The sequence below is a fragment of the Mauremys mutica genome, chromosome 5, assembly GCF_020497125.1.
Source record: "Mauremys mutica isolate MM-2020 ecotype Southern chromosome 5, ASM2049712v1, whole genome shotgun sequence".
Lineage (NCBI taxonomy): Eukaryota > Metazoa > Chordata > Testudines > Geoemydidae > Mauremys > Mauremys mutica.
Window position 1 is genome coordinate 130,547,463 of NC_059076.1, and position 18,522 is coordinate 130,565,984.

Consider the following 18,522-nt stretch of genomic DNA (forward strand, 5'->3'; position numbering starts at 1 on the left):
ATGGGAGCTGAAAGTCCTAGAGCTGGAGACAGGCTGTAAGGCCCAGTTCAGGCACATAGGTGCGGGCACCAGGGAGGTCAATGGGGGTGGTAACCAGGTAACCCGGGGCAGGACTGGCCCTGCTGTCTCTGTCACCCGTTTCTGTGGGATGCTGTAGTGTTTATTTTATTTGGTTGTTGAGGTCAGTGTTAGAGAAGGGACTGGCCCTTTCAGCAGGAAGCTTCTCTGTTGAGCAACCACATGATTATCAGGTTCGCACAGGATTTTACTCACAGCCCCAGTAGCAAGGGGATCATATGCATTCCCCTCATCTCTGAGCTGCTCCTCAGTGATTCAGCTCAGTAATGTTAGTTATGCTGTTTCTCCACAGGCCCCTCTGAGTCCTTCTTGGGGACCTGACAACTTCCCTTCCCCTCTCTAAGCTCCCCCCATTTGTACCAGAATCCCTCTAACAGAGGAGGGTTGAATACTCCTGGGAACCTGCTCCTGTCATGGCATGTGTCTCCGAGTGGCATGCTAGGAAGTGAGGAGAGTTGTTCCTCCCCAGCATCTGAATTCACATCCTCTCCAAGCCTCCCAGCCCAGAGCTCAGGGCATCAATTTGTTCTTCTACATGGTAGCTCTGCCAGACAGCACTGGGCTGGCCATGTCTGTTTAAATTCTGAAATGCTCAGAGTCTTTATACTGCAGCAAGTGTGTGTGTGTGTAATAAAATAACTGAAATCCTGAAAAAAATGCCATTGTAAATCAGGAGAAGTTAAAAATTTCTTTTATATGGAAGGAAATTTCTTCAGTGGCAAACTTTCCTGCTTAGTTATATTGGTACTGCAGGCAGGGAGCACGTTGGGGGCTTATAGGGCTGAAAGTTTGCCCCAAATAGCATGTAGCAGTTGACTGAGAAGGTGGTTTGGTTGAGGAAGCAGCTGTGACGCTGAACGGAACAGCACAGGGAGGTTTTTGTACTGGTTTGTATCACTGTGAGAGGTGAGCTCCCGCCTTGCTGACAATAATAATCTCCAGCATCTTCAGCTTGAACGTTGCTGATGGTGAGAGTGAAATCGGTTCCAGACCCACTGCCGCTGAACCGGTCTGGGATCCCAGAGACACGGGTGGAAGCCTCGTAGATAAGGAGCTTTGGCGCTTGTGTGGATTTCTGTTGGTACCAGGCTAAGTAACTAGTGCCTGAAGAGCCTGTAATGCTTTCACTGGCTTTGCAGTTGATGGTGACTCTGTCTCCTGGAGACACTGCCAGGGATTCTGGACTCTGAGTCATCACAATGTCCGCACTGGAATCTGAATTTACAAAGAGAATATAAGTTGATAAAAATACAGATCTAGTCAAGCAAATTAAACACTATTGTACTTGTAAAATAGTCCCATGTGCATCTTTACACACTTGCTAAACCTAGTTACCTGGCTGTGATGCTAACATTAAGCTCAGGATGGCTCTTTCAGCCTATCCCCTATTCCCATTTTGTTATTTCCTCAATTGTCTCCCTTTTCTCAATTTCAGTTAAAATGAGATAAAGATTTTGATAAATTAGTGTAATTTTCTGACAGCTATTTGAACATTTATAGCTCAGTAATTCCTACTGATCTCAAGCAGATTGGACTCAGTGGTTCCGGTTGCTGTCCAGACAAATAATAGGTGACAGTCCCTGCCATGGTGAGCTTACTATTTTAATAGATTTTGATTGTAGATATAATTTATGGGTCAAAATACATAATTTCTAGGTCTTTTAAAATTTTCAGTAGATCATTGTACTTCATCAAATTCCTTTTGAGCCTTACCCTGGACCCAGAGCACTAGGAGCCAGATGAGCTGAGCTCGGGAGATCATCTTGATACGTCTGTCGGGTCTGATGCTGATCGACAAGCCATAACAAGTGACTCGAAGCATTTATAACAGCTCAGACCATCATTGGGAGGTCACTGGGTGTGAAATATGCAAATTGGGTTCAGAGATGAAAATTCATGCCTAGTTCATAGACATACAAAAAAGGGAAGGGGTCGGGTGAAATTGGCAAGTCCAACCCCATGGTCCTGGGGGCAAGAACCTCTCTGTTAAAATGACATTCGTCAGGACAGAATGGCAATAAGTTTTCCTAGCAATAATAATATGCTGGGAAGTGGGTTAGTATCACTGTTATGCTGGAGATCTCCTCGCAGTAATGATACAAATGGTGACAGAGATACTGTACTGCTTGGGGGAGGGCTGCAATTGGGGGTGAACACAGATAGCAGGGGTAAATCATGATTAGCTGAATCGTGCCCTTCCCACCCGTTCTTATCTATGACAAGGTATCTGCATTGGTGCTACTACAATTGCTGCTATGTTCTCTCTAGCAGAGGAGGGCTGGATGCAGGTCTTTGTTATGATTTATTTGTATTACATAGTGCTAAGAGGTGCTAGTCTGGGATCAGGACCCTGCTGTGTTTGATGCTTACACACACATTATGAAAAGTCAGTCGCTGCTCCAAAGATGCTACAATCTAAGTCTAAGATGAGAGACAACATGTGAAGGGGGAAAAAACCACCAGAGCAGAACAGTGAGGTGGTTTTGAGAAGTTCACAACAGCCATTGCAGCAACTTGTCCTTGTCCTTGTGTATGTCCACCAGAGTGGGTCACTGGAAAGCACCAGGAGCTGTTCCTTCCCTCCCAGGGCTTGGACCCACTGTTTCTGCTGCCTTCTAGTCCCTCCCAGCTAGAGTCATGATCCAAAATCTGTTCCCCACATGCAGGTACGGTTCTGGCTTTTTTGCCGCCCCAAGCCAAAAAAAAGGGGGGAGGTGGCAGAGCAACAAAGCAGGGGAAAAAAATAAAAACACGGCGCGGCTGGAGCGGCAAAGTCTGTGTGGGGGGACAAAACAAAAAAAACCAGCGCGGCTGGAGTGGCAAAGCAGGGGGGAAAAAACAACCCCCCCCAAAAACGGCGTGGCTGGAGATGTAAAGCGGGGCCCAATAAAAGATTTTACTTCACTCATCTTGGCTCTCTAATATCCTGGGACCAACACGGCTACAACACTGCCTAAGATAGTATTGGGACATTTTCTTTCTGAAATGCTCAGGGAGTCTCCACAGGGCTCGTAACAGGAATTATTTCTGAGGCTCCAGAGAGTAAACTCATTTAATTCAGAAAAAAGACTCCTTCAATATGGGAGCAAATTTCTCCAACAGCAAACTTGTCTAGTAAGCAAAAGAGCAACAAGAGGGCAGTGGAATCTGTGGCCCAAATACTGAGGTGCAGAAAGACTGATCAAACCTCCAGTGTAGCAGTTTCATTGAGATGGTGACTGTTGAGGAAGCAGCTGTGACATTGGACAGACCAGCACAGGCAGGTTTTTGCACTGGTCTTTATCACTGTGAGAGGGTAGCTCTTGCCTTGTTGACAGTAATAATCTCCAGCGTCTTCAGCTTCAACACTGCTGATGGTGAGGGTGTAATCACTTCCTGATCTACTGCCACTGAACTGGGCTGCGACCCCAGATCCCAGGGTGTCAGCATAATAAATAAGGCGTTTAGGAGCTTGTCCTGATTTCTGCTGATACCAGGCTAAATGCTCTTTGCCTGTAACGCTATGGGTGAGGTTTGAACTGGCTTTGCAGTTGATGGTGACTCTGTCTCCTGGAGACACTGCCAGGGATTCTGGAGTCTGAGTCAGCACAATCTGCCCACTGGAATCTGAAGTTAAAACAGAATATAAATGAATACATTTTTAATATACAGAAGGTCAAAGCAAACAAGATGTTTTTTCATAGTCTCCTGCACACATTCCCTATTTACGATAGCTCATTGCCTGGCTGAGAGGCTAATGTTAGGCTTGAGGCAGCTCTGTCACTGTAACACTTTTCATTTGCTCGTTTAGGGCACATTGGAGTCCATGGAAAGACTCCCATGCACTTTACAACAGGCCCAAATATTTTAAACGTGGTCTTGCTTTCTCATTGGTGCTTGATATGAGACAAAGATGCTCAGAAGTTAGCGGAACCCTCTCAGGGATCTTAAGGGTTTGATAGACAAGGTTCCTAGGTCTTTTCATTTCTCTTTAAAGGAGGATCTTGCTTATAACCAACCCAGGTCCCTCTTGGTTTGGTTCTTACCCTGGATCCAGAGCACTAACAGCCAGAGGAGCTGAGCCTGGGAGATCATCTTGGTTTGTTTGAATTGACAGATGCCGATCAACAAACTGTAACGAGTGACACGGATCATTTATAACAGCCCCGAGCTGCAGGGGAGAGTTGCTTGGGTGTGAAATATGCAAATTTGGGTTAAATATGAAAATTCCCATCTGATCCAAAACATTCAGAAAAAGGGAAGGGATGGGGCATTAGGGTAATAGACAAGCTCAACTCAGCAGGGCCTGTGGCCGCTCCCTCACGTTGTGTTGAAATGGGAAGAGTTGTTGTTACCAATTAAGTCTATAGTAGTAACGCCCAGAAACCTCTACCGGGATCAGTGCCCCATTGTGGCAGAGGGTGTAGTAACACACACGAACACACAATCCCTGATGCTTGTGTTGTGTTGAAATGGCAGTTGACTTGGTTGAATGGAAATAAATGGTCTCAACTCATCATTGTGGCCTGGATGCCACTTTAAATTTAATGAACTTTAGTTTTACTATTATCCTAGAAATCTCAGTGCAGTGCCATAAATGGTGTGATCTCCTTCCTTAGGGGAACTGGGGGATGGGACACCCTCTGCCCTCATATTTCCTGCTACCCTTGAGTTATTATATTAGAGACCTTGTTTTCTGCACCCAAACCTTAACTGTGAATCTTCTGATGTGTTCCTATGTTAGTATGAACGTAGGTTAAACCTGGTGGCCTAATGTTAGACTCCGGAGGCCATATTTAGACACCCAAAATAAGTGGCCTCATTTTCAAAGCACTTAGCATCCAGCAGCTGCAAAATGAAACATGGTAAAGTGATGCCATCTGGTTGCACTTATGTGGAAAGTCAGCTTTGTGTTTATGGAGGTTTTAGATTTAGAGCTGAGGAAATGTTTCACAACAAGATTTCAAAATATTTTGAACTCTGTATTTTCAGTTCACTGATCCCCTCCCAAATATTTTCCCTCCTCTGTACACTACGTCCAGAGGGAGGGGGAAATAAATGTGTGTGTGTGTGTGTGAGAGAGAGAGAGAGAGAGAGAGAGAGAGAGTGGGGGGAGTGAGGGTTGATAAAAACGAAATGCAGTTTTTCCTGAAAAATTGTTTAGAATTTTTGTCCGGGTAAAAATGAGCAATTTCACAGAACTTCAACTAAAATGAAAAAGAAATTTCTTATGAAATATTTCACAAAATATACTTCTCTGTTTAGATTATGTTCAAGATATAGAGTACTTGCTAACCAGATTACATGGTTACAGAAGCACTTTATCTGCCTGAGGTAATTTTTTAGATTTGTATTTAAATGTATTTTTCCATTTTTCTTCCCTCAAGTTTTATTTACTGAGAGTTTTTATTTATTAAATTTAATATTTATTTATTTTGTTTATTTATTTTTTATTAGTTATTATTTATTATTATTTTATTTATTTATTGCTTCTCTCAAGTTTTATTTACTGAGAGTTTTATATATTAAACTTAAAATTTATTTATTTTAAGTTTTATTTACTAAGCAATATTGTGTCATAAATGATTGTATGTGCATTTGCCCAGCCAGTGATGCTCATGTTACACTTAAGAAGAATATTTCAGTCTAAAACCTTCTATCTGGTTGCTCCTCACGTTATTTCCTCAGTTATTTCTCTGGAATGACATGTAAATGTTCACACATTAGTGTAGCTGCCTGAGGAATGTTTATTGATCAATTTATGACGTTTTTGATTTTTGAGTTTCTGCCTCAGCAAACATTAGTGCTCAGAACTGACTCTGAGAGTGAAATCAGTTCCCGTTCTACTGCCACTGACGTGTAGAGCCCTGCAAATCTGCAGGTATCCACTTTATATCCATGGATCTCTGCATCCACGGATGCGGTTGTATTGTTTACCATCTTTATGGATCGTGGATTGGATGCGGCTCCAAATTTTTGTATCCACGCAGAGCTCTTATAGTGAGATAGGGCACTGGTGTGGGTGCAGATGTGAATGCAGATACATATAAAAAGTGGAGTGTGGATTGCAGGTCAGATACAAGTTAATTATTGCAGATCAGATGTGGATCCAAATTTTTAAATCCGCACAGGGGTCTACTGATATGGGCTGGGACCCAGGGTGCAGTGTAGAAGTATAACAGGTAAGGAGTTTAGGAGTCTCTGCAGGTTTCAGTTGGTACCAAGTTAAATTATTATTCATTCCGCTGTTGCTGGTAAGGCTTGAACTGGCTTTGCAGCTGATGGTGACTATGTCTTCAAGAGACACTGAGTGGGACTCTGGAGTCTGAATCAACACAATGTCCCTGCTAGCATCTGCTTTTAAGAATAAAATATTTAGTCAATATGAATATGAATGTTCCTCTAAACAATATTGTGTTGTTTATAAATATTTACATGTGCATCTTTGCATAATGATCATAGCCCATCACCTAGCTGTGATGCTGATGTTCAGCTTGAGGAAATTCTTTTATTATGCTCATTTCGGACCTGGTCCAAATTGGGTACAAATCAGTGGAAAGACTCGCACTGACTTCCATGGGTTGTTGATTAGGTTTTGTTTTTTTAAAACATGCTTTCTCGCTTTTTCTCTTTTTCAATTTTAAATGAGATGAAGTGGCTAAGCAGTTAGTGTTAATAAGGAATATTTAGGATTTGATAGGCAAGAGTTCTAGATCTTTTTATTTTTTTTTAAAGGACAATCAAGTTTTAATTCATCCAGTCCCTTTTTGGGTCAGTTCTTACCCTAAATCCAGAGCACTAAGAGCTGGATGAACTGAGCCTGCGGAATGATTTTGCTGTGTCTGAGCTGTCCAGTGCTGATTACTAAACCACGGAGCCTGAAACAAAATGTTTATAACAGCTCAGAGCAGGAGGGAAGGATCAGGCACCGATGAACATGCAAAGCATCTTGTCTCACCTTTTATGACAGACTTGGCCATCAGAGAAATAGGGGCTGATTCTAACATGGCAAAATACAAGCTAATCTCATAAAGTCCACGGGCCTGACTCTGATACTCTGCTTTAACTCCATTTACCTCAACAGAGCTACGCCTGGCTTACAGTGAGATCATAATGGAGCCCAATGAGATTTCCTTGTATCCTAGAGCAGAGAATAGTGTTCAAAGAACTGACTTATTTGCCTTATCTCAGAATATTTGGGTTTCTGGAGTCAGATCATCACAATGTCCCTGCAGGGTCTGCATGGGGAATGCTATTAAAATAAATGTGTATAATATCCACCAACATTATTTAGTTTGATTAATGAAAGGCAATCTTTCTATGTGTGATTTAGAATGATAGTTTAATCCCCAGTCAATTCATGCCTGTGTACTCTGTGAATTGGATTAAGCTCTATTGTCAGTCTGTTAAATAAATTAATAACACATTAGATGGTCTATTTAAACTAGTTTCTCCACTGTTGTTCTTAGCCTGAATCCAGAGTATAAGGAGTGAGAGAAGCAGTGGCTGAAGCCACTAGGAGCATGTTGCCAGGATAGATATACCCGTTCACTATATGAGCAAAGTACTTCTAGTGTGGGCACAGTTTCTACCTGCTAAACTATGTATAGCTTTTATCCGTATAGCTTATTCCAGCACTCCCACCTCCCGGCATAACAAACTGTACCAATAAAAGCACAATATTGTCTTTATAATCGCATTTACCCTAGGGGCTTTTATCAGCACCTCCATATTGGTCACAATTCAGACATTATCATACATTTGACTGACACAGGTATATCAGCAACAGTTTGTAGAGTAGACCTGGCCTGAGAGATCAACTGATACATCGAAAGTGACAGATCCTCACCCTAGAAACATTGTGTTTAAGTGTTAAACCCTGTATGTTAGCACCGACAATCAGGGGACTGTCACGCTGTGTGGAAATATATAAAACAATCCAGTCAAAATATACAAACGGACACTCTTTTTGTAACTGTACATCCCCTGAGCCACAGGGCAGAGGCTGCAGGTACAGAGCTGATCTGTGCATAAGGATGTTACAATCAATCTGTCTGTTAGCTGGGTGTCTAGAATGTGTCTATCACTATTAATTCTCCTCAAGATTTAATTCATCCCTATGAAAATGGCAAGCACAAAGCTGTGCACCAATCAAGTCATGCTTACACTCCCAAAACACACGGTACTTTATGACACAGACCCTGTGTGAATCTTCAGACCTTTATGCTCAGAGCCCAGTCAGGTGCAGTTCACTGAACTGAAACCCCAGGAAAGCAGCTGGCACTTCCAGGGCTCAGTACCAGTTTGCATAAAGTCAAACAAATCCTCAGGCCCCCAATCCCTGCCCCCACTGTTAACCTCTCTCACAGACCCCATGTTCTTGTTCCCTCTTCCCTGTAGCAGAGGAGGGCTGCATGCAGCTCCTCACGCAGACTGTTAGTGTCATTCCATGTGTCCACCACTGTCATCGCAGCATGTGGCTAGGGAGCACCAAGAATTGTTCCTTTGCTGCCTCTGCAGCCTTCCCAGCCTCAGCTGCTTCCGACTGTTGCGTCCACTGTATAAGAACATGAACGTTCTGTTGGTGGAAGCTGACAAGGGGCCAGTCTTTACTACCCTGTCCTGCCCCTCCCCGCCCAGCACTTTCTATTTCACGTTGCTTCCCTTTGGATGACCCGTGATAGAGGAGGTTGTGGCCACTTTGTGTTGCTGTGACCTGATCTCCTGCTGTGATTATTATTGCAGGGGAATAATCCTGTGCAAACCCAGAGAAATTCCAGCTCTGCAGAATGCATTGCTGTCTCAAGCTCGACCATTTTGTCACTACCCAGCCTGTACCTTTGTCCTGTAAGATCTCAGCACCTGAGTCCTCTCTACTGTGCAGTTGGTTTGATCTCAATGGAAGAAAACCCCAGTCAAGCAACCAGCACCTGTAATGGTCACTATGAGTTTGGGTAAAACCAAATAAGTCCTCAAATCCCAACCCCTGCCCCCAGTCCTAAACAATGTCAAATGCCCTCAGACAAAGGAGGAAATACATGTTGTGCTTTTTCCCATCTGAGCCCACTTGTGAACCTGACAACTGCCCAATTGTTCCCTCAAAGGCCCCAGGCTTCTGCAACTTTCACTTTGTCAGAGAAAGACTGGACACAGCTAATAGCTCCTGACTGTGTTATTTCATGTGTCCACCAGAGTGGGTCGCTAGAGAGTAACATGAGTTGTTCCTTCATTCGGGAAGATGTATTTGTTGCTCCTTCAACCTTTCTAGGCTCTGCTGGCTCTGGAGTTCAGGAATTTGCTTCAACCTCTCCAAAAAGCAGCACTGCCAATAAAGCTCTAGGAAGGGCTGTGTCTGTTTTAATCCTGAAATGCTCAGAGAGGGCAGCAAGTACAAATTCTTTTGGTGAATTGTGGAGTAAAATGATTTATTCAGGAAAAAATGCCTCCGATTCAGCTGCTGCAGCAGCAAAAAGATTTCTTTATTGAAAGAAATGTGTCTAGCGGCAACCTTTTTTGCAGGACAGTATACTTTGCTATATATGTGACACCAGATGGCGCTGTTACACAGTCTTCCAAGTTTTTCAGAGGGGATGTCTACACTATGGGATTTTTCCGATTTTACAGAAACTCGTATTTGGAAACAGACTGTATAAAATCGAGTGCACGCGGCCACACTAAGCACACTAATTCGGCGGTGCGCTTCCATGTACCGAGGCTAGCGTCGATTTCTGGAGCATTGCACTGTGGGTAGCTATCCCATAGCTATCCCATAGTTCCTGCAGTCTCTCCCGCCCATTGGAATTCTGGGTTGAGATCACAGTGCATGATGGGGCAAAAACAGTGTCGCGGGTGATTCTGGGTAAATGTTGTCAGTCAATCCTCCCTCCCTGAAAGCAACGGCAGACAATCATTTTGCGCCCTTTCCCCTGGATTGCCCTGGCAGACGCCATAGCACGGCAACCATGGAGCCCGTTCAGACTTTTTTCACTGTCACCGTATGTGTACTGGATGCTGCTGACAGACGCGGTACTGCAGTGCTACAGAGCAGCATTCACTTGCCTTTGCAAGTTAGCAGAGATGGTTACCAGTCATATTTTACCATCTGCTGCTTTGCAAATTGGCAATGACGGTTACCAGTCATAGTGTACCATCTGCTGCTGTCATGGGTGCTCCTGGCTGGCCTCGCTGAGGTCAGCCGGGGGCGCATGGACAAAAATGGGAATGACTCCCCAGGTCATTCCCTTCTTTACGTTTTGTCTAAAGGAAGAGTCAGTCCTGCCTAGAATATCAGGCAAGTCTACTAAAGAACCAGAGAGGCAAACAGCCGCTCCAGGTCAGAGCCCCAGACATCCAGCAGAAATGATAAGCTGCATGCCGTTCTAGGGGGTGCCTCTGCAACAACCCCACCCATTGCTTCCCTCCTCCCCCACCTCTCCTGGGCTACCATGGCAGTTATCCCCCCATTTGTGTGATGAAGTAATAAAGAATGCATGAATAAGAAACTGACTTTATTGCGTCTGCAGTCAGAGATAAAAGTGTGGGTGGGAGGGGAGGTAGCCTCCAGCTGCTATGATATTCCAGGCAGGACTGAATCTCCATTAGACAAAACTTAAAGAAGGGAATGACCGGGAGTCATTCCCATTTTTGCCCAGGCGGCCCCGGCTGACCTTACTGAGGCCAGCCAGGAGCACTCATGGGATGATGATGACGGATACCAGTCATATTGCACAGTATGCTATCGGGGAGAGGAAGGGAGCAGATGCTGCTGTTTAGCGCTGCAGCACCGCGCCTGCCAGCAGCATCCAGTAGACATACGGTGACACTGAAAAAAGGCGAGAAACTATTTTTTTCCCTTTTCTTTCATGGGGGCGCTGATGACATATACCCTGAACCACCCACAACAATGTTTTTGACACTTCAGGCTTTGGGAGCTCAACCAAGAATGCAAATGATTTTCGGAGAGTGCAGGAACTGTGGGATAGCTAGAGTCCTTAGTCCCCCCTCCCTCCCTCCATGAGCATCCATTTGATTCTTTGGCTTTCCGTTACGCTTGTCTCAGCTCCTTAATTTTCACGCAGCACTGTGTTGAGTCCCTGTTGTGGCTTCTCTCTATCATAGCCTTGGAGATTTTTTCAAATGCTCTGGCATTTCGTCTATTGGAACAGAGTTCTGATAGAACATATTCATCTCCCCATACAGAGATCAGCTTCAGCATCTCCCATACCGTCCATGCTGTAGCTCTTTTTTGATTCTGGGACTGCATGGTCACCTGTGCGAATCGGTGCTCCATGCTGGGAAAACAGGAAATGAAATTCAAAAGTTTGCGGGGCTTTTCCTGTCTACCGGGCCAGTGCATCCGAGTTCAGATTGCTGTCCAGAGTGGTCACAATGGTGCACTGTGGGATAGCTCCTGGAGGCCAATACCGTCGAATTGCGGCCACACTAACCCTAATCCGAAATGGCAATACCGATTTCAGTGCTACTCCCTCGTTGGGGAGGATTACAGATACCGGTATTAAGAGCCCTTTATATCGATATAAAGGGCTTCCTTGTGTGGACGGGTGCAGGATTAATTTGGTTTAACGCTGCTAAATTCGGATATAAACTCGTAGTGTAGACCAGGCCAGAGTGTGTGAGTAAGTGTTTTGGGAAGACATGCTGTGTGGTTGTTAATTTTGGCTATGCAGGGGCTTGAGAAAAGGGAGCTGTGTAATTAGCAGGAGAGTTTCATAGAATCATAGAATCTCAGGGTTGGAAGGGACCTCAGGAGGTCATCTAGTCCAACCCCCTGCTCAAAGGGGGTCTGTCTTGCTCTCTGATTAAATTGTCAAAGCAGATTTGCTTCTTGGGATATGAGTATTGGTGTTGGGATAAGATTCCTGAAAGAGGGTTTGCTTGCATGCAGTTTGTGATCACCTCTGTTTCAGGACAGGTGTTGCTGTAAATAAAACAAGTTATGCTTTGTAACCTAAGACTCCTCATCACTGATTTCTCCTGTACTGAGAAGCTGAGCTGCGAGTGCAGGACATCTGCTACTGCTCAGCAAAGTGTCAGCACTGGTGTCTGGAAAGAGACAACTGTATTATAGAAAGGTCAGCTGTAGGAGTAGGGGAGTGTTGCCTGGTGATCAAAGACTGATCAAAATTCGGACTGTAATCTAGTGTAGCAGCGACGCTATATATAGAATGCAGCTGTTACACTGAAAGGGACAGCGTGGGGAGGTTTTCGTATTGGTCTGTATCACTGTGCGAGTGGCTTCATAGGTCTGTTGACAATAATAAACTGCAGCATCTTCCGCTTCAACTCTGTTGATTGTGAGTGTGTAATCGGTGCCAGATCCACTGCCGCTAAACCGGGCCGGGACTCCGGATTGCAGGGTAGAAGCAAGATAGATAAGGAGCTTCGGAGCTTGTCCTGATTTCTGTTGGTACCAGGCTAAGTAGTGATTGCTACCACTGGTGAGGCTTGAACTGGCTTTGCAGCGGATAGTGACTGTGTCTCCAGGAAACACTGCCAGGGATTCTGGAGTCTGAGTCATCACAATGTCCCCACTGGAGTCTGAATTAACACAAAGAATGTCAGTTAGCATATACATGTACAGCCTTTCTATATAGTGTCACTCTGACTCGTGTGTGTGTGTGTGTGTGTGTATATGTATCATGTTTTAAAATACACAATATTTTGTCTTTATAAATATTCACATGTGCCTCTTTACATACTAATGATAGCAATTTTTCTGAAAATGATGCTAACTTTGTTTGATCTGGTTCTTTCATTCCTCGTTGGTTCTAATTTCTTGTGTTTTTTCAGAAACCTGTTTTTTCTCTTAGTTGCACTTAGAAGGAGACAAGCATTTCAGAAGTTACTGTCGCTAACTGAGGAATGTTTATATATCAATATATCTACATCTCTTCAATTTTTCCATAGATCACTATAGCTTAAATCATCCAGCACCCACTTGATTTGATTCTTACCCTGGGTCCAGAACACTAACAGCCAGATGAGCTGAGCCTGTGAGATCATCTTGCTACGTCTGAGTGGCCCGATGCCGATCAACAAACAGTAACGAGTGACATGGATCATTTATAACCGCTCAGAGCTGTAGGGCAGTGTCAGTTGCATGTGAAATATGCAAATATAGTTCAGAGATGAAAATTTCCAGCTGACCTAAAAATGTGCAGAGATAGGGAAGTAAAAAGGACCAAGGAGGAAACAGGCAAGGTCAATGCGACGGCCCCTGCGGCAGCCCCGCCAATCTGTGTTCCAATGAGGCAGTTCTAATTGTAGTGCCCAGATGTCCATATCTGAATCAGGACCCTATTTTGTTGCGTGATAAACAACTACATATTAGGTCATAGTCACCGTCCCTCACATTGTGTTGAAATGGCATTTGTGAGGGTGGAATGGGAATAAATGTTCTCAGCCTGTCAGTATTACCTTACTGCTCATTTACATTTAATGACCATAGAATCATTGTTCTACTAGGAATCTCCTCAAAAAGATATCGATGTGATCTCCCTGCATTCGGGGATGTGTGCAGGAGCTAACCCCTCTCTTACCTACTACTCCCTTCTGAGTTTATTAGTCATAACCTTAAAGACCCTATTGTTATGTACAGGGTTGTGGGAGCCTTAGTTTCCTGACTATTCTGCCCTTTAAATCCCAAAGGTAGCTGTAGTGTATAGGAACAGGCTGATATCCCATTAAATAGTTTGTCAGCCCTGTCATTTCCTGTGTTCCATGTCACATTGTATCAATGGACCATGATTATCAATCTGTTACCTGGAGTTTCTCAGAGCCCAAAGCAGTGGTAACAACTGTTTCTCTCCAGGCAGGGTCAGGAATAAATCTATGGGAGCACAGCTCATCCCTCTGATAAACAGTTGCACAAGCAGGAGTGCTTACATCTAAAATTACTTTTTTATTAGCTCTCAAGCACACACACACATGCTGTTGCAGTAGGGTGAGAGCATTTCAAAACAAGTGTATTTACCTAGAGTTAAGAAATGGTTGTGAGGGATCAGCAACCAGGCTTCAGTGGGCCCCACCTTCAGTCTAGCTGCTGAGGAACGTAGCTGTCAGATCCTTGCCCAAAGAAAGCTTCCGTGGACTGCTTCAAAGCAAATTCTTTGGTCTGATCTTTTATAGTTAACTTCAAACAAAGCACATAACCTATTGTGACTCCTAGTGGGTCACCAATTCTCCTACTTTCAGCAAAACTACTCATTATTGCTTATAATAATCACATAACATTTCTAGTCATAATAATAAAACGTACACGTTAGAGGCACCTAAAACCAAGGTTGCTGCCCAAACATTCCTTCGATTTTCATGGAACGTTCTCTTCTTAGCCCATCCTCCCATTCCGGTAGCAAAAGCTGCAAACAGGCTGTTATTTGGCCTTGCCTCTCAGAGCCCAAGATTTTCCTAGCTATGTGATGTTGGGTTTTCAGCTAGCAGTGGGTAAACGTACAAAATTGCTGACTGTAGTAATGTCAAATTCTGGGGCACCACACAGGAATGTCAAATTCTGGGGTAACAATTCCTGGAGATTTAAAGTTAGAATCCTCAGTCCATATTTTAACAACTAAAATATTTGGTCTAATTTTCAAAAGCGTGGAACAGCCACTGGGCAATGCTGGAAAGGTGGTTGAATGTGGCCATCTGGTGTCAGTTCTGTGGAAGTTCAGCTTCTTGTTTAAAGGAGGTTAAATATGCATAGTAGCCCTGGGCGGGTGCAAGGAAGTTTCGTGCCCAGGCAAAACTTCCACCTTGCGCCACCCCCGCCCCCAGCTAACCCCTCCAACCGCCCCACCGTGGCATCTAACCACGGCCACTCATCCCTCCCACCCGAGGAACCCCCCCTCCCGCAGCAGCTAACCCCACCCACCACTGCAGCTAACCCGCCTCCCTTCGCAGCAGGTACCCCCCTTTGAAAGCCCCTCCTCCATGGCAGGTAACCCGGCCCGTGGAGCCCCCCCGCAGCAGCTAACACCGCCCACCTTGGCAGCTAACCCAACCTGGGGAGCCCACCCCAGCTCTCCTCCGCTGAGCACGCTGGCACTGCTGTAATTCTCCTCTCCTCCCAGGCTTGCAACGTCGATTGGAGGAGACTTAGAGCAGGGGCTGTGTGCTCAGCAGAGGAGGCAGAGTGGAGGTGATCTGGGGCGGGGAGCGGTTCCCCTGTGCGCCTCCCCACCCCCATTACTGCCGGCGGCCCTCCCCGCGCCGCCCCCCACCCCAGCTCACCTCCACTCCACCTCCTCGCCTGAGCGGGCTTTTAGGCTCCCTCAACCACTAGGCGCCCTAGGCTGCCGCCTAGTTTGCCTAAATGGTTGCACCGGCCCTGTAGTAGCCACTCAGGAAACATCCCTTCTTTATGCCCTGGTGCAGGACCATATAGACTCCATGATCTTTGCAACTCTCACTAATGACAACAGGATTATAAATGGTGTCAGAGACCTGCCTGGAGCATGTGGTTCTGCTGCTGCTACCATCCTTTGGGATTCCTTCTGCGGTTGGGTCATTTTAAATTTTGCCTAGGAGTCAGAGAGAGAGAGAGAGAGAGAGAGAGAGACCAGCACAGTTTCTGGCCATGCTACACACACGCTCATCCTGGCAATGCCACCTGTTGTTTGGGCTGCACAGCCCCTGTACTCTGTGTGGATTAGGCACTGCTCTAGGTGCTTTGTGCATCTGCAGACTGTTGGTTGAGAGTTTCCTGCATTACGGTATAAGCCAGCATAAACCGGCGTATGGTTGGCATTAGGTAGGAATGGGTGGGTTCTGTATTCTGTATATTGTTATGCAAGGGGTATCATAACCTTATTGATGAAGATAATCTCCATCCTCTTCAGCTGATTATGAAGGTGAAATCCTACTCTGATCTATTGCGCTGAAATGGGTGGGAATCCCCGTGAGAAGAGAGCAAGCATGATACATTTGAAGTTTAGGATTTTGCCCAGATTTCTGGTGGTCGTAGGTTAAAGCACTGCAATGCCTGCTCTGGCCTTGCAGTCAATAGTGACTCTGCTTCCTGGAGATACTGGCCCAATCTGCCCCTGGTGTCTGAAATTAGAAATATAATCTGAATTAACACAGGGGTGATCAATCACAGTAAACAATATTCTGTCATAAATGATTGCATGTGCGTTATACTGTGTAGCCTGGAAGGGATGCTGATGTTACATTTAAGAAGGATTTTTCAATCTAAAACCTTGTACCCAGTTGCTCATAACATTATTTCCCCTGTTATTTCTCTGCAATGACGTGTACATATTCATCCATTAGTGTAGCTTTCTGAGGAATGTTCATGGTTCAATTTACGGCATTTGCAAATTTTTGAATGGGCTGCTTCTGCTCACATTAAAGCTCAGGACTGAGAGTCAAATTGCTTCCAGATCCAGTGCCACTGACCCGGGCTGGGACCCCAGATTGCAATATGGAAGCATAATAAATAGAAATTTAGGAGCTTGTTCATACTGCAGTGGTGCCAGGTGGAAATTTTATTCATTCTGCTGCTGCTGGTAAGGTTTGAACTGTCTTTGCAGATGATGATAGTGTATCCTGAAGACACTGACAGGAATTCTATAGTCTGAGTCATCACAATTTCCCCATTGGAATGGGGGTGTTGCTGTCACGGTGCCCCCCTTCCCCACTCCTGTACCCCATCTCTGCAGGGGTGGGATGCAACAGGGCTCAGGAGTGGGACATTTGGGCTGCATTTTGCCATCATCTGAAATTCTGCTCTTTAATTCAAACAATCCCTGAGTTTCTATCTTTTTCCATTATGAATAACACTGTAAATTGATGTGTAAATACTAGAATGACACTAGAGCTGCTGCTGGTGGAGAGAGAGGGCTGGGTCCTCTGTAGAATAAGAAAAGGGCCCCTTTCAGTGAGGAATGTGGGCTGGGAGATGTGTTCTCCCACCCTGGATCCATGTTGTCCGGGACTGGGGCAATGGCCTCACTTCTCTCTCAGCGCACAGCTCCATGGCAGAGCTGTCAGCCAGGACTCCACACTTTGGGCGAATGGATACCTGAAGTTTTATATAAACTATAACCGAGAATGGGAGGAAGCCACTCCACTTCTCCCAGAATTTATATAAGAACATAAGAATGGCCGTACTGGGTCAGACCAAAGGTCCATCTAGCCCAGTATCCATATAGCGTGAGAGTTAGCAATATTGATTATCTGAAGGATGCCCCAGAGCACCTGCAGTCCCCTGGGGAGTTCTGCCAGGCCGTGAACATACTTAAAGGGGCAACACTTGTCTCTGTCTCACACACTGTGTGTGTGTGTGTGTGTGTGTGTGTGTCTCTCTCTCTCTCTCTCACACACTCACACACACACACACACACACACACACACACACACACACACACACACACTCACTCACTCACTCTTTCACACTCACCTCCCAACACATAGTATTATTACTGTTGTTGCTGCCGCTACTTGATACTTCCTGCAATGCACATATATTCTCTGTAATTTTATTCTCTCACGGTGCTGTTATTTGAGTTTTTTGACTGATCTACCGGTATGCATTTCATAATTTTTATTTCTCTTACACTTAAATGTAATTCTTTGAGTAGTGAGTTCTAAAATGCCTAGCCTGTCCTGGCTAGAGTAATTACCCCTATAGTAACTTTTTAAAAATATATATTATATCTAGGGTTTTTTTCCTTTTGATGGCACACATCCACACATTACCTCGATAATTTGGTGCACATAACAAAATTAATTCTGCCCATGGATGGAAAAAATTAGAGGGAAAATTGGTTCTGACTCAATTTCCCTCCACCTGGAATATAATAAATACAGATCAGCTTCAGGTATTAAAGGTCCCCTCCCCAGACAGGCTCCTTTGTTTAACAAAGTCTCACACAGGCACGACACTTTTCTATCTCAGCTTCTTGGTTGAGGGACACCGTCAGTCACAGTCTGTCACCTGTCTTGAGTTCAGTGTTTGCCACTGTCCAGGTTGCTCTCACCTCAGGTCTCCTGGTGCTGCCTGGGTGGAGTCTTATCTGATGTCAGAGTCTGTGGAGGTATCTCTCTGCCCACTATGACTCTCTTCTAGCATCCTTCACTTTCCTGGAGCACTTCTTCTAGACTTCCAGGCCTGGTAGGCTCCTCAGGGAGTCCTCTTTCCAGGACCCCAGTTTTTTAGGCTCTCTGTCCATCCTAGGACCTTGCCTTCTGCTTACTCAGACTTCCTGCCTTGGGAGCACAGTTTCTCTTTAGCTCAGGCTCCTTGGGAGCTTCCCAAGTCTGGAGTTTCCTTTCTCCCCAGGAGTCTTTCTCTGACTGAAGTCCTTAGTCTTTTATCAGGCCCAGGTGCTTCCCTGCATAATTAATTGCCTCTCAGTTACTCAGTGAATTAACCAGTACCAGGTGAACTTCAGCTGTCTCATTCCCTCTTGTGGAGCCTGTCAGAGGTAGGCTTGGCCCCAGCCC

General features: G+C 45.0%; 1 gene segment (V, D, J or C); it reads right to left on the reverse strand.

Moving 5' to 3' along the window:
- Positions 1–814: 814 nt before the first annotated feature.
- Positions 815–18,522, reverse strand: part of LOC123371793 — a 32,946-nt gene continuing 15,238 nt past the window's right edge. The window contains 1 exon segment of the V gene segment in view: positions 815–1,293. Coding sequence covers positions 815–1,293 — 479 coding nt within the window.